Source organism: Xenopus tropicalis, chromosome 2 (genome assembly GCF_000004195.4).
Source record: "Xenopus tropicalis strain Nigerian chromosome 2, UCB_Xtro_10.0, whole genome shotgun sequence".
In the NCBI taxonomy this organism is placed as follows: Eukaryota; Metazoa; Chordata; class Amphibia; order Anura; family Pipidae; genus Xenopus; species Xenopus tropicalis.
In genome coordinates this window covers 120,896,517-120,922,202 of record NC_030678.2, presented here as the reverse complement: position 1 = coordinate 120,922,202, position 25,686 = coordinate 120,896,517, and the positions used below count along the sequence as shown (strand labels likewise).

General features: G+C 34.9%; 1 protein-coding gene across 2 annotated transcripts in view; it reads left to right on the top strand.

The window, feature by feature from the left end:
- clybl (citrate lyase beta like) overlaps nt 1-25,686 on the top strand; it is a 178,864-nt gene that overhangs the window by 83,182 nt on the left and 69,996 nt on the right. For both annotated transcript variants that reach the window (XM_004911819.4, XM_031897047.1), the window contains exon 2: nt 13,773-13,977. In XM_004911819.4, coding sequence (XP_004911876.2) covers nt 13,773-13,977 — 205 coding nt within the window. The remainder of the gene's footprint in view (nt 1-13,772; nt 13,978-25,686) is intronic.

Genomic DNA, 25,686 nt, shown 5'->3' with positions numbered 1-25,686 from the left:
ACTTTACTAGGTCATAAAGAAAACATACTTAAACAATAGGTATGTGTATACCTTTTATAGAAGTCATTTCTGCATTTAGACTAATAATTTTTCTAAATCTTAGGTATTCATTACAGTTTAGGTGCATGTTTATACAATGACAAAACCTAATATGCTTTATGCATAATGCTCTTAAACTGATTTATATTTGAAAATTATTTTTTTATAGTTTTTAAATTTATTAATTTCTGTGCTTTCTCAACCAAACATTTTATTCTACTGATGGATCTTGGAATAAATGATGTAAAATTAAAAGAATATGAAGAAAAATGATTGTTGAAAAACATATATGTTATAAAAGTAATGAAAAAATATAAATGTTATGGGGTAACCTTGCCACCAAATAAATGTATTCTTAATACAATGCTTAATAAAAGTATGTATTTCTCAATTGGTTAAAACCTATTAAATGCATGCCTGGCCAGTCTTCTAGTCAACTAACTGTCCTAATTCATAAAATATTGCACAAACCAATTCATTAGCAGTTTCTTATATGTAAAATCAGTAAAAAGTATATGCTTTTAGGAACTCAAGATATTAAAAAGATAATTTCAGTCCAAGGGCTTGTCTCCAGGGCTGTAGTAAAGAAAGGTAATGGAGAAATTATTGTGAAGAATATGAAAGATAACGTGAAAATTCAATGAACCATAAAATGAACCATAAAGTTGTTGCCACTCTTCCTCTGTCCCAGCAAACATGCACACTTCTGGATGAAACAAAGATGGCCGTGCTTTCCCCTACTGGTTTGTGTACCACTGCACAGTATACAGTTTCCAGTCTTTATATACAGCATTTCTATGCCCATAGTTACCCATGGATGCTGCTAATATATACAGACTAATTACATTACATTACATTAACATTTATTTATAAAGCGCCAACATATTCCGCAGCGCTGTACAATAAGTGGGTTTCATACATTGGACATACAGAGTAACATATAAAGCAATCAATAACCGATACAAGAGGTGAAGAGGGCCCTGCCCAAAAGAGCTTACAATCTACAAGGAAAGAGCTTACAATCTACAAGGAATATAAAGAGTAACTCGTGGGGCTACAAAACAAGGCATTAAATTGCATCTTATTGGATAACCCTTTATGTGCCAATGATATAAATAAAAAAAAAATAATTCTGCAAAGTGGCTTTTGCATAATTCTTATAGATAAATGGAATACATTTCCCTTTATCACCTCTATGCTCAGCAATTTTAATGTTGGTTCCCTTAGCCTTCTCCCAGTATTTTTCCCAGTATATAACAAATAAAATATTTCCATTTCTCCTGTTACTTTTATCCTTGGGTTGCAGTACCTTGACTTCTAATTTCTCTTTAATAGTAGGTTTCTTCTATTTTTTTAAACAAGGCTTTTTCCAATAACTCCTACCACTATCCAAGATGTACCAGTGCTTTAATATAATATTAGTTGCTTTATTGTGATCCATAATATAATCCAAATATTAAAGGTCTGTTTGACAAGACCCTTATCTTGACTCATAACTTCCAATACGTGATACAATGGGAAGCTATAGAGACTTGGTACTCTTTAGCAAGACCTTTCTTTAATTTTTCATATGTAGTAATAAATCCAAACAGCCTGTTGCCCTCTACAAGAAAATCTAATAACTATGTTACAGCTATTTTTATTTTTTTTAACTTTGTTTTTATTTTCATTTTTCAGACATATCTATTACAGTAGTTTCTGTAACGTCTTATTTCGCATATATGTCTCTTGAATAACAATGCTAAAGGTGCAAGTCTTTTAAAATTAACATTTATAACATAACTTAAACTTTTAGCTCATACCTGTTAATGAGAAATGTTTTTCACTGTGGGTAGGTTGCAAATAATCTATTTGTTTTGTTACAGGTATTTTCATTATCTTATAATTCATTAAAGGGGTTGTATGCCTTTAATTTAACTTTTAGTATGATCGGTCTAGAGCCTGCTTTTGTAAGACAATTTTCAGTTGCGATTCTTTAATTATTTAGCTTTGTGTTCTGCAACTCTCCAACCAGCTATCCGGTTGCTAGGTTCCAGTTTACCATAACAACCAGGCATTGGTTTCAATAAGAGACTAGAATGTGAATAGTAGAGGGCCTGAATAGAAGGATAAGAAAAAAAAGTAGGCCCCTGGAGACACCCCTGCTTTCCTGTACCTCATTTTAAAAGGCAGAGATGCACCTAAATCTCTGTACACTGATATAATCCAAAAATGTATTACACAGAAACACTAGGAGCAAACCGGAACCCTTAAAGGAGAATGCAAGTCAAAATTTAAAAAGCATACTGCCCAATAGTCCTCCTATTGTTTAGTAAAAACGCCACACTTTTGGCTCACCTAATCAAATATTTACTCAGTCACACTTACTTCACATTTTCTAGAACAGGCAGCCATCTCTAAAAAGGTATTCTCCCTTCCTTTCCCTCCTTGCTTCATACTGCACATGTGTTTCATTCCCCTCTGCCAGATCCGCTTCTGATTGGCTGGTGGGCATGTGTAGCTCAGAACAGGAGACAGGATCAAGTTACACACATGCTCAGAGAATAGGAAGGATGCCGCTGGCAGCCTACAGGAAGGACAGAGAGATTTCAGTGATGTCACTGTAGTCTTCACACTGCTGTAGGCTGCCAGCACCATATCTCAGAGAATCTGGGAATTTAGATATGCAGTAAGTTCTTAAAAAGAATGCCTTTAGACTTACTTTTAATTTATATTAACCTTTCATTGTCCTTTAAGTTTTGACAATTTCCTTACCGCTTTGTGAGGAGGTAAACTAGTTTAAGAGAACAAGCATGTCAAATGTTATAATTAAGACATAAAATCAGGACTTTCTGTTTTGTGAATGGGTGTCTTTAAGAACCTTAGGCCCCAAAGTGTTAAAAACTCATCATGTTGACACCCCCCAGTTGATCAGGGTTTACTTGTCTTTTAAAGATAATATTTATCCAAAACTGTAAGGGGTTAGTAAAAACAAATGTAATCACCTAGAAATGAAATATATCCTTCTCCTTATGCCACCTTAAGTATAACACCTCAAAATGCTATCAGTAAACTGGTTATTTAATTAGGGGCAGCTACAACATCACAGTTAAACAAATGTCTGTGAAAAGAAATGCAGTGATTAGAGTAAGTCTAACATATTACCATGTTGTAATAACCCCAAATTCCTTTTGTAGAAAGCAGATCTTTACTTAAAAGAGCCACCCATATTCCAGTAAATATTGTGGTAGCAGCAGCCAAAAAGCTATTGTACAAATGTATTGTTATTGTTACTTTTTATTCCTTATGTTTCTGCTTAGGACCTTTTTCTATTCCTCAGCTGTTCTCTTATTCAAACCACTGCACAGTTGCTAGGGTAAATTGTAACCTAGCAACCAATTGACTGCTTGAACTTCAAACTAACTGAAAAGCTACTGAACAAAAACAGCTCCATAAAAATGACCAATCATTTGGTAAGTCATACTCTTAGTTTGGGAGCACTGGAAAGGACAGGGCCTAAAAAAGTTGTGTTTATGGCTATGTAAAATACTTTTAATTTATGTATTTTGTATTTTAAAACATGAATCCTAAATAATTTTTCTTTAGATTAATAGAAATTAACGTCTGCACCTCCTTATTCCCATTCCCATACATTTTTAGACGTTCAGTTAAAGATGTGTAAGGGGCAGCTGCAACAGACATCATTAGCTAGTTTCCTCCTACATTCACAGTTTTTTCACTTGTTGAGAATACAAAAAAGTAAATTCATTACATTCCAGCTGTGAACCTGCAATGAATCGGTGTACATAGGCAATCAAGACATACTTAACAAAACAAATCTTTCCACAGGCAATAAAAATCTCAACAGCTATTTATTTCCACGAGTTTTACAATTGGCTGTTTGGAGCACAGGCCTGTAGATGTACTGAGACAGTCTGAAAATTCTTTCACACTACAATTTTTTCATTGATTCAAAGGTTTTTTATTTTTTATATGGACTTGATTGCACTTTTTGTGTTACTGAAGCATCAGGGTATACAGTAAATATTCTAGAGAAATATATATACAGAGAAAAATCTGGAATTCCTCTGAGACTCATTCCACCTGGTTTCTGCCTAGACAGCATCCTTTATAAAGTAAATCCAACCCCCACTGTGATTTAGATGGCGTAAGTAGACTACCCCTCGTATGCTACCAAAGCAGACCTAACTGTGCGCTCCAAATGCATTTGTATGTATGTATAATTTTATTTATAAAGCATTTGGCTTGATACATGAAAAACCCTTTGTAAAAAGTTGTTTTTTACTGTAAATATACAGCTACACTGTAACACCTATTTTACATTTTTCAGGGGACCAGAAAAAAAAGTATAAAATTACAGAAATGCATTATACATTATATATTGGTGGGACTACAAAAAACACTGTAAAATGAGGGAAAACTTAAAATCAGGGTATGTAAAATTGAGGTTTGATTGTTGTTTTATATGAAGGCTGTTAAATTTGCTTATATTTGAAAAAACTGTGTTTTTTGCTGCAGTTTACATTAAAGCATCAAAGAAAGGAAAACATTTTTTTGCTAGAGGTTCATATACTAGGCCTGTTTCAAACTTGCAAGTCCTACCAAGGCTCTAATAACCTTATGTCCTTGGTTCATCAAGCTAAACTCAAATATCTATTGTATATAGACAGATAAATGTAGAACCCTCTTCCTTAACTAAAGATATTCAGACTTAGATCTTTAACTTCTGTTCTATATGAACTGCACCTCAAAATCAGCCTAACTAAAGCAGAACTGCTAATCTTTCTGCTTAAACCTGGCCCTGGTTCTCCAGTTATTATTTCTATTGAGGCATGCTTATTAATCCTTCAGCAGACTGGCCAGGGGTGCACTTTGCTTCTTCCCTTTTTCTTTTCTATAAAAAAACTTTTTATTTTTTATTACTGCAAAGATCCTGTCCCCTACTAAAAAACAAATCTATGACCTAATCCTATCCTACTCTGACTACTGCTCGTTTGTCCATGCACTACGCCTTGATCTCTTTTTTTGAACCTTTCTTTCCTCTCTGGCTTTCTCTATAAGGGATTTTTCCTCGGCCCTTTCAGTATATCCCAGGGATCCACAACCTTTCTTACTTGAGAGCCACAGTCAAATGTAAAAAGACTCGAAAAGCAACACAAGCATCATAAAAGTTCATGGAGGTGCCGAATAAGGGCTAAGATTGGCTATTAGGTAGCCACTATGCACACAGCTTGCAGGAGGCTTTATTTGGTAGTAAATCTTGTTTTTATTCAACCAAAACTTGCCACTAAGTCAAGAATTCAAAAATAACCTGGTTTGGGGGCACTGAGAGCAACATCCGAGGGGTTGATGAGCAACATGTTGCTTACAAGCCACTGGTTGGGGATCACTGGTATACCCAACCTCCTTGAGCACTACCATGGCATCTAGTTAAATCTTGGCAGCTATAGGGAAGCATGGATTGTGTATATTTATTTTTATTTACTTATTGCAAAGTGAGCCTTTGTTTGTCCTATTACTGTATTGCAATGATGTGCAGTGCTGCACACAGTACTGGTGGACCTGTATAATCTTGCTCATTACCCTTTGCACTGTGCACTCATTCCTTCTGGCTATTTCTGATTGCACCAGTTTTTTATCAGATACCTGCAGGTACATTGATAAGTAACAGTGGACATTTAAACCTTTTGTCGACGACCTCTGTAGAATCTATTGTATCACCATAAAAGTGCCACCATAGATTTTACAGTTCTGGGTTTTTCTTTGATCTGTGCTTTGCTAAGTGAAAGACAAGTGTCCTGAAAGGAATAAACATTATTCTAAAAGGCTATACATTCCTTTTAGTAGTTATAAAAATGCCCCAATAATGGAAAATAAAATGGCAATTTGGATACTACTGTATAGACCAATCCATATAGTAGTACTTTGAAAATAATACCCATGGCCAAAATTCTCTGGTTAGAATCAAACCCAAGACTTCAGATACCTGCAATACCACAGAGCCATTCACCCATGTAAAAAAAAACAATAAGCAGAAACCTCGCTAACTATACATTTTCAATGAAACTGGTGAATTTTGGTTATATTATGACAGTACTAGGAAAATATGGTAAGTTGTTATGCTTGTTTGTAGAGATTAACTATCCCATAGATAGAAGACAAGAACATAAATAGAAATAAGGCCTGGATTTGGGCACCATTACAAAGAAATAAATGGGGAACTATTGTTAAAAAGATTGAGATTTAATATGTGGATTATCTCATATAAACTTTCTCTATATATATATATAATTTCTTACTCAGGAGTCACAGTCAGTTTTTCGTTGACAGGCCAAATACATTGAAGTGTGCTCCCTTTGTCTAGAGGGACTCTAGACTGTGTATTAGAGCTAACTGTGTTTTTAAAATAACCAACTCAGACACAAAGCTGCATGTAGAGAGACAGGTTGCTCAGAGGGCTAGAATGAAGAGTAATTTGATATTTTGGAAACACTACAACATTTTAATTGATTATATATATAGAAAGTTTTTGTATTTCCATTAGATGAAGCTTATATTACATTGGTACTATAGTTCATCTTTAATTTACAATGTTTATGTAAAGTGAAAATCTGAAATATCTGCAAGGCTTTCTGCATTCCCGTTCTTTATAATATCTTCATATAAATAGGTTATCTTCCTGTAAGGCCAAACGATTCTGCAAATATATTTATAAGTAATTATGTGAATGTGTGAATGGCAAGTAAAAGCAATACATTTAAAGCATTGAAGGAAAGTCACTTGAATCTTACATGTTTTCATGAAAGGCATTATTTTGATGATTTTTTGCAAAAGGCTTAAGTCAGCATAGTGCTTCAGAAAGATCAGTAAGCGGCCAGATAGTATAGTAGTAACATGGCAAACAGCCAGTTCTCAATTAATTTCTGCTGACTAGATCACCATATTATCTGACTACAAATGTTTTTTCTTGTTGATCCATATGTTGTTATTATTTTTACAGAAATCATATTGCTTTGATTTTTCTTGAAGCACTTCCATAATTTCCAGTGAAACGATATCTGTGCATGTAGCCATCCATCTGTCAGAGATCTGATTTCTCCTAGCAGGAGAGTATTCCTGTGATGGAGATAAAGATGTAGTTTTATAGTGCTAAAAAAAAAAAAAGCCAGAAAACAAAGTTATGAGTTTATTTGCATTGCAAATTACTTCAGTTTTTGCTCAGCTTTAAAACTGCCTTGAGATAAATTCTAGATATCTGATTTTAAGCTATAAAGGGCAAGTACCTCTATCCTTTGATTCTTAACTTATTGCAGCCATATCTTGTATGTATTTGTATTTATTATCAAACTTATTTATCTATTATTGTAATAACCCCCTGTTTGTTGTATTAATTAATTACTGTTCTACTGTACAGAGCTGCATACATAAGTAGTGCTTTATAATTATAGATATGCATACATATAGTACAACTATGGATTTTTTTGAGCCTTGAGCAAGAGTTTCCCCTGCATAAACAGCTTTTACATTGTATATTGTGTGTGTATGTATATGTGTTTTTTTCTTTGTTCTATTTTATTTAAATTATGTTTTCCAGCTGTGGTTAATGCAAGTAATAAAGAAGCATGGTGCAGTGCTTGGGGGGGGGTGGTATTTGACCTGGATCCTTACGGTAATGACCCATGGAACGGTGGAAAGCCCTTCACATTGCTTCCAAAGTCGCACAAAGTTTCCTCCTGCAGCAGCTTTGCACAACTTTGGAAAACATAAGCCCTGCAAAGGGCTTTCCTCCTGCGACTCTTATTGTTGCCGGTAGAAAGCCATTTCGGCGCGGTTAGTCGTCCTCGATAGCAGACATCTATTGTGGGCAACTGAGTAGTAGTAGTAGTACCCTGGATAGTGTTCTCTTTTACTCTTCCAGTGATTAAAAGTTTTTACATCTGACATTTTCAATGTGACCTATTTTGTTGAATGCAAGGGGACTTATATTCCTTTGTCTTCGGTGCCAAAATGTATTGTGCCATCCTAACAGCGATTTATGCAACATTAAATTAATACAAGGCAATCCAATAGTAAGCAATGATACCTTATTAAGTTGTTATTTTTTTTTTTTTTTAGGAAAATAAAAGCTAAGCATCAAAAGCATAAAGTAATTATTTCATAGAACAGGAAACACCTTATTTATTAAATACTTATGTATAAAAAAGAAACCAGATAGGCACCCTCAATTTTTTTCTGGCTCGTTGGTAAGGGGGTTGTGTTCTTTTGCTCAAATTTGCCAGATGATCTTCCTCCTTTCTTCCACCTTACAATACACACTGAGAGAGTTTTTTTTTTGCATATTCCTCCCCTTCCTCTGTGAGATATTGTTGCTGACCAAATTTAAAACACTGCAGTCTTTAGGAACCCTGCAGTGCCATTTTAAGTACTTGGACCTGCAAAATGCCCCAAGCAATAACTACCTGAATTGCTTTTAATTACACAATATAGCTGCATCATCTTACTTCAAATTCTTCTTGATTGATGCTGTAAGGCAATTGCAACCACAGATGATGGGATTAAGTGGCTCTTGAAGTGACTTTAGCTTCTTGTCTGAACAAAGGAAAAGAAGAGAACACTCAGTCTCTTTCTGAACAAGCGGCCTTTTTCACTTGCGATATAAAGAAATACAATTAACAAACATTACCCGCAGAGGGAAATTGAAATGTACATTCAGAAAAGAAAGACACTTGACTACAATTTGACATATATGATCCAAGCTGTTCCGGCCATTCATTACTGCTAATTGTTTGAGGACAAGTTCACAGAACAAATGATTAAAATTAAGACCAAAACTGGCATTATTAGCATGTGTAAGAAAAGGCTTGCTAGGCAGAAGCAGTAAAGCGGTAGCTGTGGTCACTGGCTATTGAGAGCTATCTCGCACTAGACAAATATTAGGTCTGCCTCTGTTGTGAGCTTTCATTGTTTGCAGAAGGCCTGCTGGTATTTGAAATAAACAACTCACATTTTCTTTTCTTAATTAGATGGGATTGCTGTACAGTTTCCAGTGTTTTAACATTTCTGATATGGTTGAATTTTGTTTCTCGTGTTTCTTTTCCATATTATATCTTTTTATAATTAGGGCTGGGATATTTTGTCTTACTGTATATATCTAGTTTTAATAAAATCACATTAGTATGCCTGTATTGTCTTACTAAGCTTTCTTTTTCACTGTGACCCTCACTCAAGGCCATTGTTGGCAGTGCTTCCTCGAGTGGTTTGGGAAGCTCTGCACATTGATGTCCAATGCCTGAGTATGGCCAACACCATACCATGTTTTGAAGACTGCTGGATGCACCAAAATACTTTACAGTGCGCTTTAATGGTGATTACCTACATAACCCGTGGCTTACTATTCACCCCGCTTCTTCTATGAATGTATGTATGAATGTATGTATAACTTTATTTATGTAAAGCTATAAAGGATATGCAGCTTTGTACAATCTTACAATATATAAAATTACATACAGGGAGGACATGTATTATAATGAATACAATAAATAAGTATAAAGCACAGAGATTAAGTGCCATGTGGTATGAGACACAGTAGGAAGGAGATCCCTGCCAGTTGGCAGTAAGCTCTCCAGACAAGGCTCCAGTTTCTACAATGACTTGCATGTTTTGGAATTAACAGACTTTAGAAGAAGAAGAACAGAAACCTGCAACACATTGTGGGAATTGGAGTTATAGCCAAAGGAGAACTAATTTCTACTACATTGTTTCTGTAGTCAGGCAAATAGGGAAGGAAATAGCTAGGAAATATAGAGACTGCTTTCAGTAGCATTTACAAATTACAGTAGAAATGTGTATTAAATGTGAATTCAAAAATTGGTTAGAGTTATATTTATATTTTTTCATTATACAAAAAAAAAAAAAAAACATTTCCATTTTTGGCTGAACATCCCACTTAAACCTTATTTCATGTGCAGCGTCTTGTATTCCCTGATTGTGGCATAGTGCAACAATTATATATGCTATTTACTGTAAACCTGGCTGAGTAACAAGGACCTGTCTTCTGCACCTTATTTTCAGCAATATAAAGGACAATTGATATACATAGCTTACCACAAACATTTACTTATCAAAATGTGATGTGAAAACATGCAATCTGTGGTTTTATGTGGTTTTACTTACTTTGTTTAAAACCATTCTTGCTAGCGCTATATTACTAACAGATGGCAGCTTATACTTTGCACAATGTTATAGGACTATGGCACAGTAGGCATTTTTCTGTTGGCGGAAGAATACCAATGAAGAAAAGACATGTATGGACTGAAACTGCTTAATATGTCAGCCCAGTTCACAGGAGGGGGTGTCGGATGGTGTCAGGGAGGACCACATCGCTAGTCAAAGAACGCTATTGACCTCTCTGCACTAGACGAGCCGACTTTCTGGTTTATAAATGGGAAATTTGACTGTTAAATTTACCAGGAGTGACTTTTTGCTCTCCCTGGAAACTTGTGGGGCAATGCTGCCTAAGGCAGCGCACTTGTGTGAGAGAATCAATTACATTCACAAATTACATTAAAAACATGTAATTAATTTATATTAAAAAGTTGGTTAGAATTATTTTTGAAGAAAAAAGTTTCAATTTTTTTGGGCTGGACATCCCCTTTAAAAATAAACTAGAGCTCAGCATTGTGTATTTCCTGATACTTATAGTATAGTACAAAAATATAAAGTAATTTGCTATAAATCTTCTGCACTCATTAATGAATCCCTTTCTTGTGTATGAGGGAGTAATAGTAATTTCTACTGCTGGCTTTCTTTTTCACACCAAAACTGAAGCATAAAAAATGTCTAAATAAAATAAGTTGTTTATAAAATACATGACAGAAGAAGTTGTGTTCTTATTGGTGTAGTTTTTCTTTACTTTGGCTGAATTACATTAAGGGCCAAAGAATTATATTGCAGATGAACAAACAGTGTAGCTTTCTGAGTGGTACCAACAGGGTTTCCAAGTGTGCGGTGTCCCCTGCTTTCCCTATATTATTATAAAGCAGCAGATCTGTGGGGTTTTCTGTTTCAGCTGTTTAATTATCTTTTTTTTAGCCAGAATTGCCAATAGAGTATCGAATTTCTGATTTACAGTTTTGGAGCGTTTGTAGCACTGAATGCTGCTAAGCTGCATGCATTAGGATGTTGATTTATTCTGTAGCATTTGGATTCAGACGAAGCTTAGCAAGATATCTTGTGCAAATGCTGACAAGTAATATGTCCCTTACTGCGTGCTCGGCTGGATTCCAAATTTATCATGTGTCTGTGGTTTAGTGTAAATATACTATTGGGTAGCTTAATGAGTTTTACTGGGGCCGAGAAGTTGGCTGTTAGTCAACTTTATTCTTGGTCATATTTATCAAAGTTGCAAGCTTCTGAATATTTAGTCCCCTGTTGTCCCACAACTATTTTTTTATCTTTTCTTTTTTTTAATTTTTTTATTTAGAACAGCAATTAAAGGGAGAAAAAAATAACTTGACACAATATGCAAAGAAAGTGTTTGTATGCTAATACTGCTCTACTTTTAGTACCTGTACTGGAAAATGTACATATTATATATATATATATATATATATATATATATATATATATATATATATATATAAGTATATATAACAATTAAGGTTATAGGACTGTAGGTTATGGGACTAAGGCACACTATGGGGCAGATTTACAACAAGCTTGCTATAAAGGACAAAAAAAGAAAAAAGGCATTTTCCTTTTAACTGCTAAGTTAAAGTTCCCTATTCACAGCTGATAATTGTGGTAGGTGACTATATCAGTCAATTGTTATGCAAAACCTTGATTTAAATATCAATGAGGGCTTATTTTTGCTTGTTCTCCTAAAAGCCAAGGAAACATAAGTTAGTTCTAAGTTAGTCACATATGTGTAGCAAATTTTGCTGGGATTCATTCCTATATGTTGTGGTTTGAGTTTAAGAATAGTTACCTTGAAATTAAAACATCACATCCTTGAATATTAAATTCTGTGGCTTGGTATATAATTTCCACCGCATTTATATACTAGTGGTGGGAAACAATTATTTAATGGACATGGTAGGGTTAAGGTTTTCTTGGGGCTGGCAAAATGTGAGTGTATTATTTACAAAGTTGTGTTCCCAGGCCAGTTTCCATTTTAGATAATAACCGTACTAGCCCTAGGCAAAAAACTATTACTTAAGCTATTACTATTACATAGCCATATATTTGTTTACAAATGCATTCTTTGCATGTTTGTGCCATGTTGAGGATTTGGGTGACAATAAACTTACGGACTTGTAGAGAGGAAATAGAGATTAGGGCCTGGGCACACAGAGCGTATGCTCTGCTTCTCTCAGCCTACATTTTTCTTTCAGGCCTGGAGAAACGGATCCACTTACTTATGTTGCTCTGTGCGCCTGCACTGAAAACTGCAGTATCCACCTATGGAGTGGAGGCATAGGTCAGCCCAAAAATACCTGCTTTCACTTTTTTTTTTCAGGCTGACCTACACTCTGCTCTGTGTGCCTGCACTCAGGCAGATACTGTAGTTTTCAGTGTAGGCACACAGAGCAGCATAGAGAAGCAGATCCGCTTCTCTCGGCCTGAAGTTAAAACACAGGGCTGCGAGAAGCGGATCATAAGCGCCGTGTGCCCTCAGCCTTAAGCTCCATGGACTTTATAGCCACTGAGCCTATTATTCTAATTACAGATTTTTTTTTCCACAACAGTTGGACACTGTTTTCTACAACAGTTTGGCACTTTGTTATTCTTACCATAAATGTAAATTTTTATTGAATTTTCATACGCATAAAGAGAAACAGTACAACTGCAAGAACAGCATAATCCTCCTAATGTAGTTAAATTGTGAATGATGTCTAAACTAGATTAATAAAGATACTGTGTACATTTATATTATCCTAAATAATCAAAGATAAAATAAAACAGAATAAAAAAGTTAACTAACATTCTGCCTGACTCATTTGTTGTGGAACATGTTATTGGGAGCTAAGCTACATTCCTGAATTCACGGTGCTTGACCTTTTAAAATAAACTAGGAATCATCACAATATATATATTGTCCAGGGTTATTAGAATAATATAATTAAAACCATATTCTGAAAGGTTTAACACAGATCATATAATACACTAAGGGGCAGATTTATCAATATGTGAGTTTAGAGCTTAAGATATAGAAACTTTCCATTGTTCTATTCATTCCTATGGGATTTTTAGAAGTGCATTTATAAAATGGCGAGTTTTAACTTTCACCCACTGATAAATAAGCTTTTAAAAATCCCATAGGAATGAATAGAGCATGGTGAGTTTCTATGTCGTAAGCTAAACTCACATATTGATAAATCTGCCCCTAAAGGTGCCTAAAGTTATACACCAACCATAAGGAGAAAATAAGGGACAACTGTAGCCCCAGGGTGAAGCCCGTGTTAATCATGCGTACCTGCATAAATGAATGTTAGTTATCTGGGCCCTTAATTGAGAAACTGAGGAAGGATTAAGCCAGGATTTTGCGATAATTTGTTTTGCTGCCGTAAAAATGAAGGTTATCAGTTTATGGGTATTGTTATTGGAATTAGGCAGCCTTAATTTTAAATTATTGTTAATTTTAAAAGGATAGGGGTTCTTACAGATGCACCTCCTGCACAACAGTTTAGGGACTAACATACTTACTTTTTTCTTTTCTTTTTTCATTTCTGCAGGAAGAATTCTTGCATGAAAAATGTGTTTGCAAGAACAACAAAAAAAAGCTTTTCCTCTCAAGTTAAAGGTGCTCATAAGTACATTCCCCGCCGAGCTGTGCTTTACATCCCTGGAAATGATGAAAGGAAAATACAAAAAATCTCCAGTCTCAGTGTTGACTGCGCTGTACTAGACTGTGAAGATGGGGTTGCCATTAACAAAAAGGTAAGGATTTTATATCTAATCATATAGATTTGTTTTAAAATCATATCTAAATGTAAAATAATATCAAAATTACTAATTCATGCTTAATAAGAAGCAAGTTGTAAATGTAGTTTTGGGTTAGGTGGGGAAAGTATGTAGCTGGTTAATAAAGAGATTGAGTTTTGGCTGGAAAGGATTTATAATTTGTTACCATTGACATCATGAATCACTAAAATAAGACATTTAATAGGAATATGCAGTGTTCTATTTGCAATTTCCACGTTAGTTTATTGTTAGGCCTTGCTTTTGAAAGACTATCTCAAAAGAAGTTAGGAAATGGAATTATAGTAAATTGCAAAGGAAACTGACTTGACATAGCTTTCTTTTTCTGTAAATCAGAGATCTATATAAAAGTATATTTTTTATCCATTTATAGAAGTATGTCACACAAATTAAAAGCAGTAATGGACCCTGCAGAAAGTTATGTAGTCACAGAAAGTCAGGTAAACACTATTTGACCTTTATCTATGGTCGGGAAACTCTTTGTCTTCCAAGATCCTTATTATACACAGCAGGGGTTTTTAATGCCATATGTGATTTTCATAACTGTTATGTCTGTTGCCTTCATTTATAGTTCACATTATAAATATCTGTCTCTAGATCTACATCCTACTTTAGTTGTGTCTTGACTGAAAATATTTTTATTAAGGCTTTATAGTATCAAAACACAGTTTACGCTTACTCTTGTCTTTGGTTCTTGATAATCTGTTGGGCTATTTATTCACATACCATTATCTCCACATATCCATTTTCTGGAATTCTGGTATGTAGAACACTTAAAAAATCAGGAACCGCAGGAGACCTCAACTTGAAACTCAGCAAAATCCCCAGCAAAACCAGGTTTTTGTAGAATGGGGGCAGGTTGTTCCTTCCTTTCCTCCTTCCTTCCACCCTTGTTCTGAAGGTAGAAGGAAACAAAGTTATATCTAGTAATCAGTTAGATTTTTCGCCAGACATGGATTTGCTGCAAAATTCTGTTTTTCACCATTGCAAAAAATTGCATCAAAAAGGTCACAGCAAAAAAAGTTGCTTGCGTCAAAAAAGTTGTGTGGTAGCCACATTTTGTGAATTTTTCATCAGTTCTGCAAAATTTTTGGCAAAGCAAAACGGGACAGATTTGCTCATCACTAGTTATATCCGTAACGTTTCAACCACTGCTGCATGATTGGTCAATGCCACACTAATATATTTTTTAGCATTGTGCTCTGCATGCTAGAAAAAGGAGTTATCAAGTAAGTCTTCAATCCTGTGGCTTCTGGATGAAAGGGCAAATACTTGTATATTTCTGGACCAATACCTGAAAAGGGAAGCTACAGTTATGCTTTTAATCAATCATATGTCAGTTGATTTAATCAAGTTCCATGTTTTAGAAAAGCAATTATTTGATGGTGGCTAAGCAGAGCTTAACAACTCAGGTCCAAGGCTAATAAAAGGTGAATTAAAATGCATGCAGATATGAATGACAGGAAAATGTTTTATAAACTAAACAAAATGTCCGATACAATTAAAAAAATGAATTTTCCTCTGCATTTATCACATTCAATTGGTATTATCCAAATTGATGCCGAGATTTCCATGTAGAACATCATAATGAATCTGCCTTGTAAATCAGTTTAAAGTAATGTAACTATAATAGCTTATTCTTATCCCTGGTGCCTCGATGAGTCAAACGCGTAAAGCCTTACAATGGAACGTTCTACCTTTTGAAGTTAAAGTTGATTTTATGTTACAGGCAGATCCTTTCGTCACATTTACTGGACAGTTTTAAAGTAAAGTAATTTTAATTATTAGTTTGCACCTTCACCAAATAAATCACTAGAATCCCTGTGGTTTTTTTGTTTGGCTTGGTATTTACATTGGTACAGTGGTTAAAACCTGTTACAGTTTGTCTTTTTACTCATTTTATTAATCCGTTTCTAATTCTCATCCATACAGACTGATGTCCAGAAAGTGCTGTTTAACTTAAATAATGAATGCGTTTTGTAAAACAAATTTGTTCAGAAACAATTACTTTGTCTTGTATTATTTGTAACTTTCAAGTACTGTTTGTATGATCAGGCATATTTTCCCAAGTACTTGAGTGGAAGAGTCGGCAAAGCACAATTTACAATGGTGGAAAAAACAGGATTATAGCAGTGGGAAATAGAGGGCAATTTTAAAACAAAAGTAATCAGTCTCCTTCATTTACCAGCAGCGATGAGCTCTTTAAATTAGGATTAATACATGCAAACAAGGTTTAATCTGTTTAAACTTTTCACTTAATCTTTCCCAAATGTAAACAACATTTGTTATACCTTAGAGATAGAAAATGATTGGGCTCAAGAGACACCACTGATCCTGTTCAACATTTTCTTTTTTCTGACATCAAAGTAAAAATTGTCTATTTATTGAGGGTGTTAAGTGTATTTAGAGAGAATTTATTTCTAGGCCGTTTTGGTAAAACCAACAGGGATTAAATAGAAATTTATAGCTGTGAGCCTGTTTTCCTACAGCCAAGTAACATTTTTACAGTGCTAACTGATGAAATAATACTACAATGTATACGCTTGTTTATTGTTGCAAAAATGAAATTTATTGATTACAGAGATTTCTGTTCGTTTAGCTGGGCTTTTGTTGAACACAGGTACTGCATTTTTTAAATAAAACTTTTTATGTTGCCAGAATAATATACAACCATACTGAAGCAAGGATAGTTCACATATCATAACTTCACATACTATTTGTAAATTATTCGCACATAATGGATAATTCCAAATTGTTACAATTTTGTTTTGTGGTTCAAAGTTCACAGGTAAAATGTAATTCTATAAAAGGCACTGGATAAGGGTTGCTTTGATTGGCCTAACATAGGTTTAAGGATTGGCATAGGTTATTGGCCTGATTTTTAAAACTGTGAATTGTGTGGATGGAAGTTTGAATAGGTGTTACATCAAATCAGTTTTGGCAAAGTTGGAAGTTAGACCTAACTGTTTAAATGTGTCTTCATGCCAAAACTACACTATCCTATATTGGAAGTGATGCATTTTGCATGCCTGTGCTTCTTGGAATGTGTCAGCAAGGACAAGGTTACCAGACAGGCTAGGTGCATATATTTAAAGGCCTCAAAACAACAGAGCTAAATGCTGGAAATCATGGACTAAACCCCAGCAAGGACAAGGTCATCAGGAAGGTTAAGCACATCTTTGTTAAGGTACCTTGATGATAAATTGAAATTCAAAAGGGCTTATTCATATCTGCAGGAGCAGTGGACAACTTGCACTTTAGCCCAGAGCGAGTTGCATCCAAACCACTTTCATTAGGTACTTGCATTCAAACGTGCTCTGCGCACTTCCGCATAGGTAAGCTTAGTGCTGATCAGTCCTTCCTGCCTTCTGTTCTGAATTTAGGGCTAACGCATGGTTCTATGAAAACCTCTTTCTGACCACGCTTCTGGTAGCTTCAGGGTTTCCTCAACTTTCTGTCTCAAACATGTCAGACATGTGCAGTGGTGCAGTGTACAAGGAGTCCTGGTTGAAGGCTACAGCACCATCAGCCTTACCAGAGATAGTAGGGTGGGTGGATTTACACTCAAGATTATTCAGTCTGAGGAAAGAGCTCACAAAGGAACTGCACCTGAGATTGATTTGTCCTTTCAATCTCTTATTTGTGGATGCTATGCAGAAGTTTAACTTAACCCTCAAAGGAATACCAATTACTAGCTTGCTTGTGATAATATATAAACCATTAATACACTTAAAGCACGGGCCAAATTTGTGTTGTACAAAGATTAAATAATAAGGCTGAACCGAATCTAAATGATTTTGTATGTCTGCATTTAGGATTTTATTTTCCTGTGGGCTTTTCTAATATCTTGGCTAATCTTAATATAGTATACCATATATTGTCAATGTGTTGATACCCAGTGATCAACTCTTTCTCATGTATGTGAATGAATTACCGCAACACTGAAAATTTGCCGAGGTCCCAGAAAATAGGGTCTTTATTGTTTACAACATCGGGATCTCTACCATAATGGAGTGGTCATCTAATATGGAGGCACTTAATAACTAATTGTTGCCTGAAATGTGAAACAAGAGATAGGTCTGCTAAGCAGCTAAGTCGAGCCCACTGGCTAATTTTTACATGAATATAATATAACAGAGCTTGTGAGCACAAATATTTTCTACCAGTGTGCACTTCCAGCTTCATAGTGCTGCTACAAGACTTTAAGACTCCGTTCAACAAGTTTATTTCTTCCACAACTCTATGTTGAGCCAGAGGAAGGCAACCTGATGGATAACCCACCTTCTCCAAACCTGGACCCAACCTGACTTGGTGAGATGCCATTATATATACCATTGCCCAACGTCACCAGAGATGGTGTGGTTGGCAGGCGCTACTGTGTGTATGTGTGTATATATATATATATATATATATATATATATATATATAATACAAGGGTATCACACACACTGATTGCAATTCTAAGCAACTTTCCAATATCCATTATGTAAAAACAATTCTGCCTGGTTTAGCCATGTGCAGGCCACCCAGAAATCAACAGGACACAGTTATTGTCCCATTAATCTAGAGCATTTTATTTGCACAATGTCAAACCTAACACATTAACACATTTAAAGAAGCTAGAGAAAACAAAACAGTGGCTATTTTAACGTTTACATGGGACAAATACATGAGAATTTAAGTGTGGCCCTTTTAATGCATTTGTTATTCATTTGCCTAAATGTAACATCTCTGCCCCTGTTTAATTTTATATAATATAATTATTTATGTTCGAATAAACTTGTAAAAACATTATTGTTAAATTATAGTATGCTGCCTTCAGTCTCTCACAAACCAGGCATCTGTCAAACACACACATATATTTAACCCATAAACATTGATGCTATATTTCCCAGACATGATAATTAGGGGTTGGCTGATTTGACAGCGAGGGTGTCAGATGTTTGTATCAAGAACCTCTGCACACTTTTATTTGCAGTGGATCAATAATTTGAAGCAAACAGCTGCCATATTTGAAATACATTTCTTTATATGTTTTATAGTATATGCTAACAATACATAACACTGGAACAGCATGTGTCTGGTTGTTGTTGCACACTGTGTGCTAATACCCCCTGGTGAGATGAATACAGATAATGTGCTGGCTTTAGTGTTTACCATTACCTTGTGGAATTTCACACTAACATGTTTTGAGTGTTTATGCGGAGAGGACAGGCTCACAGCGAAACAAGGTTATAAAACCAAGGTACTCCAAAAGAACATCTCTCTTATCCTTATTGTGGTGAAGGCAGAATGTGAAGAGAAACAGGGAAATGTGTGATAATGTAATATTCCTCAGGGCCTTACTGTGCATAAGCACAACACAATCTTTAGTAGTTGCAATGGCCATAGAATTATGTTGTGCTTAAACAACTACAGCTGTATACAGTAATATATATATATATTTAACATTAAGAATTATGGAATTATTGATCACAGGACCACGCTCCCTTTGTGATGAAGTGTTTTTATTTTTCACATTATACAGAAGTCCAATGTTTCAGTCCTAATTAGGACCTTTCTGATCCTCGATAAAGGTCTTAATAAGTACCATGACGTATATTTGAGACTTGACATATATATATATATATATATATATATATATATATATATATATATATTTATGTCATGCAGCCGCACTCAAATCTGGACTGGTTGATCAGCTGTGGGTGCAGGGTCAAATGACATACAGAAATCTTCAAAAGGATCCACACTCCAATTTGCAGTGAATCAAGTAGTTTTTATTTTGTGCATCTGTGTCAGCCTTAGGTAGAAGTTACAGTACTGGAAATCTAGAATGTTCTAAGGTTAGGATGTTTATTTTTCTTACTTACAATCTGAGAATCAAACGCTGAATTTAAACATGTACATAATTTTATGCCACATTATAATCACTTTTTGGTTTTAGTTTATAACTTAAATCTTTGTCCCCCATGTCAATTTTCTTTGAGAAACACATTTTTAATTTTAACCTCCTAATAAACTTAAAGGACATGTAAACCCCACACAAAAAAAAATTAAATCAGTGAACATCCTCTTTGAAATCTTTTAATACCTGCCACACTGGTTGTCCAGAGGTTAATAGTAAGGTTGCATTGTCCCCTTTATGGGGAATATTGAATAAGGGTCTGTCTGTGTGTGTATGCTGTTTGCAGATTTAAATGTATCTGATTATGTATCAGAGGAAAAATGGCCCCCGGGTGAAAGCTGCTATTTGCTTTAGGAAAATGTGATGGTGCTGGCAAGCAGAGGGGATATATGCAGTACAAATAATGCCATTTGGGTGGGGGAGACATGCCCAACTGATATACATTGTAGGTAAATGTAGGCTTTACATGTCTTTTAAACCAGTTAACTTTCCAAGAAAAAAAAAGCCTGGTGCACAAGTAGGGAAAAAAACCAACCCCTTATTACTAGACATTGAATGTCATCTTGGGCCTTTTATTAACCGTCGGAATTTTTTTTTTCAATTTGGATTTTTAGATTGGTATACTATATTGCAAGGGAGGTATTTAAACATACAAATTAAGAAGTAGACACATGTGCTGTTCCTTATTTTTGTGTAGTGTAGTTCTATAGATTATCCTTTGGAGAGAGGAAAAGGCCATTGACTATAATGATGGTTGGAACAAATAAAAGCCCAACACAAAAGAGTTAAGAAGGATTACTTGTTCAGTTTGTCATATTATGATACAGCTGTAAAACACAACCAAGCTCTTGTGTAAGTGGGATTGTTACCAAAATACAATAGTTATTTCTATATAAGCTTGGCCTATTAAGTCTATTTGTTTTTTGTTTGTTTTTTTTAGCAGAAATGAAAACCTTTCTTAAATAGAATCTCTTAAATAGCTGTACTCATTCACACACAGACCCTGCCAGGTCAGTGCAGTTATACAAGGCTGGATTGTCTTTCTCTCTCAGCCTTCACTTTGTGGAATCTTCCTAGCCAAATAAGAGAGCTTCTCTCACCATTCTGATAAACGTTCCTTCCTAAATTGTTACAGTCATTCAAATTGCATAAGTAATGGCATACATTCTCACATTTCCTAGCAAACCACGTTTTCAAAATTGGAGAGATGAAAAAATATAGCTGTGTGTATTCTTCTCCTCCAAAGCGTGTATATGTACAATATATATAAATATGTACGCAGTTGGAAGTCTACCACCAATACTTACTTTACATTGTCTAGAATTGTCAAACTATTGCCATCTATGGCTATCTATCTATGGCATCTATGGATATGTATCTTTTTTCTAACTGAATTGAGTAAAAATGTGATTAACTACTCAAACGCTGTTAAATCATATTCTACCCGTCATTTTCAATCAGTCTGCCAAATTTCAAGCTCATCTTGAAAAACTTGATTTGAAAATACTTAAATTTTTCTAATTAAACAAATCCCATAAACTGCTACAGAATTTTTATATTCAAGTTCGAAGGTTTTTGCACTTGATACATCTCGAAAATTCTGATTAAGTTGGAATCCACAAAAAGCATCATGCTTGCATGCTAGTTACCATGTTCTACCATGTATTTTAAATGTATTTATTAAAATGATTGTTGATTCTGGACTCCTAAATGCTATCTTGAGCACCAATGCTCTCCCTTGCTACACATAGGGGCTGATTCATCAAAGTACGAGTTTGAATCCCGAGATGGGTAAAATTCGGATAAGATATGATAATTTCAGATGATCGCAAATATCACAAAATTGCTTACGAAAAACCGTATTAGTCACGATAATATTGTATTGGCGATCCAAAATTCATGAAATTTTTGTATCCAAACGATTGTAAACAGCGGGAAAATCTTTCTGACTTTGATCCTTCTGTGCATGATTTTGGAAGCCTCCCATAAGATTTAATGGCACTCTGCAGCTCCAACCTGGCCCAAGCAGCAGTCAAGCATCTTGTTATCATATGAAATATTAAGCTACTTGAATTAAATATCAGTGAATTGTAACAAGCTTTTGCTATTAGTGCAAAATGTTGTAATCTTGTTTAAAAAAAATCTAATTTGAGTAAAAACTTGTACAGTTGTGGGATTAATTATCTTGAACCCTGTTACCAAGAGAGCAGCAATTTCATTTTCCATAGGTTCCTATTTTCCTATCTTTTACTTTTGATTGGCTTTTTTCTGTGATGGCAAAACCATTCTGTTGTGGTTTTGTCATCTTGAAATGTTTTCTAGTATATGTGATGCATTGTGCTTCCAGTTTGGCATAATCTATTTTCTGGAATTCTGGAAATATCTGCATCCTGGGAGGATTATGGCCAACCTGCCTAAGATTTTTGATAATGGGTGAGTGCAGAGGGACCTCTTGTTGCTGTCTTGTTGTTGTTGGTTATATACACCAATACCAATATATTGTCAATACCCAATGGGATTGGCAAGTACAACCCCTATTCATTGATCTAATCTTAAAATAGGGAGTAGACTACCTCTTCAATGGACTAGTTTTATTGATCTAAACAAAATTCCACCTTAGATCCATTCGCTAGGAATCCCAGTTTAATCTATGATAAAGTGTTCTTGTAGTTTTATGAAGGTGAGCTACCCCTTTAACTAATGAATATCTCTTTCAGAAGTACCTTGCACTGTATGAAGCAAGAAAAGAAAACCTTACTAAATGCCCTCATCTGATTTTCAATAGAAAGTCTTCTTGTTGAACACATTATGCTTTTTTACATCCAGCTATGATCATTTTTAGCTTGTGCAATAGCCCGAACAATATATTTTCTCATGAAATTACACTTTTTTTTTACCCAAACGAAAGTCACTTTGATGCTTTTATCAGCTGGATATTCTTTGGTACAGACAATATGGGGCAATTAAACTGTAAGTGGCAAGTCGTTTAGCATAGGTATTTAGGAATGACAACAAACCTCTTTTGAAACATTTTCCAAGTATAATGCCATTTAATTCACCGTCATACTGGTTTTAAATTAAGAACCTTCAGAAACTCTTACTATTGTTTTGAGATCTTGCAAACTAGTAGCAATTATCATGCTATAAAACATCCATGCTCTGGGTCCCTTCTTACATCCAGCCATCTGCCAAATGTTGTCTTTGCCTGTTTCTAAATACCATTTTCTATGCATTAGTTATTATTCTTTCAGCCATAAGGAATATCTGATATGTTTTTAAGATATTAAATATTACATTAATATTAAACCTCTGATTTTTGTGAGGTAAACCCTAAAATATAATTTTAAAATTTGATACTTTAAAAAGCGTGAGAGAAGCAAGTATGTGCACACTACCAAGTACTAAGGTTTAACTTGGGATCTTTTTTTGATCATCACTAACTGGAACTATTTCATTAAATAATATGTATACTGTAATACAAGTAAAGTGATTTATATAATTACTTGCAAAAAATGCAGTAAGCAGCAGGGCAGACTTCTAGATTGTTAAAGCAATTCCTAAACATTGCCTAGATATTAATTGATAATGGACAGTTAATGTAGTAGATTGTTCTAATGGCAATCTAGACACTTTTTTTTTTATCAGGTATTGCAATTGCTCCTAGATTGTAGAAAATCTGTTGAATTCATTGTGGGAAAAATAAGTCAAATTATTTTTTTTTTTACAATACAAAGGAGACAACCCAGTAGTTATTTGATGACTCTTGCTATTATAAACACTTATTACGTTACCCTTTCTTCCAGTTTATTTCTCTTCCCCAACCTAATTATTTCTCATTGTTGAATATATTTTTTTGTTATTGGATGTTTTGTGGTGATTCATATTGGCTGATCTGATGCCCATATTCATGACACTACAAGTTTACTACTGTAAACTTCATAGAAAGTAGTCAAGTTTTTCGTTGTTTTTTGCTGCTCTCCATGTATATATATATATATTGTACATATATATATTGTTAGTTTTGTTTACTTTCTGAAACATTTTGCAAGAGGGGATCACATGTAAAACTATGGTGCATTAAATATGTCACTTTCTAAACAGAGTCATCTAGATTATGTGCCATAGACAAGCATCTAGATTATGTGCTTGATAGACAAGCAAATATTTCTGTAAAACAAATCTCTTGCAAGTCATACATGAAGCATAGCGTATTATTTATTGATAAAAACAGCTTTCTTTGAGGTTTACACAACTGTACACATTGGATGACTGGCAGAGTCTGCCTCTAGGGTTATTTTCCTTTAATTAAAAGAACACAACCAAAGAGGGATGCTAAAGAGTGCATCTTGGGATTCATCCTTGATCAAGCAGCAGCAAGCTCAGGCCAGAACAGTGATCAAGGCTGAGTTTTGCCTGTTACTGATCAGTTGATGATCATGGATTCAGGTACTTCCTCCAGGCTAGAACATCTTTATTTGACAGCACAAGTGTTTTCAATTTCTTATAAGGGATGTGATTTTGCTTTCATAAATCAATTTTCTAAAGTGATTGTAGTAATTTGTATTTATAATATTGAGGTGCTTTCATTTTAAAGCCTCTCTTTTAAAACTACAACAAAAGAATAATTAATTTACTCATACCACAACGTCCTTCAAAAGATTGTAGGATGTGTTGTATGTAAAACATCATTTGTGTTTGTTGTACTGATTTAAGTGTCATTCAGAAGTAAAAGTTAGGGCAACATATACAGTATAAAGTAAATATTATAGCTAACAAAGATCTGCAGCTACATTGTTAAAATGTTCCTTTAATTGAATCATTAGTCAATAATCACTTAGATGTCCACAGTTCCATATATCCAAAAATGCAATTTATCCCTTGTATGGCTCAAATTGCTATCTGCAATAGAGTTTAAAGATGGAAATACAAAAACTTAAAATGCAAGAGGATTTAGCATTAGTTAATAGAAGAGGCAGAAACAGAGAGCACCTGAAGTGAAGCTGTAAGGCAGGTGGCAGTTTATTAAAGTAGAAGGAAAGTAAGTTTGGCAATTTACTGCCAATAGATTTGCCACATTAGTGCCACCTAGAACTCTAGAAAGCTTTACCATACCTGAGTAAAGAACCCTAGAAGCTTTCTCCCTTTGTTTAACACAGCAGCTGCCATTTTAAGTTGCTTCCTCCTACAGCTCTAGCCGCTATAGCTCAGATCACACATTCCTAAGGGAGGGAGTTCTTAGCATTCTTGTGGCAGGGGGATGGAGGAGGGAGCTGTGCAGACTCTGGCCCCAGCCCCTGGAATGAAGGATTTTTCTCAGAGAGGAAGTCAGATACCCTAAGAACATTTAAAAAAAAAAAAAGACAAGAAATAGTGTGTTTCTTTTGATAGAGGACTCGGTGCAGCTTTTCTGTGAGTGCTTATGGCTGTATTTACAGTGGCTTGCAAAAGTATTCGGCCCCTTGAACTTTTCCACATTTTGTCACATTACAGCCACAAACATGAATCAATTTTATTGGAATTCCACGTGAAAGACCAATACAAAGTGGTGTACAGGTGAGAAGTGGAACGAAAATCATACATGATTCCAAACATTTTTTACAAATAAATAACTGCAAAGTGGGGTGTGCGTAATTATTCAGCCCCCTGAGTCAATACTTTGTAGAACCACCTTTTGCTGCAATTACAGCTGCCAGGCTTTTAGGGTATGTCTCTACCAGCTTTGCACATCTAGAGACTGAAATCCTTGCCCATTCTTCTTT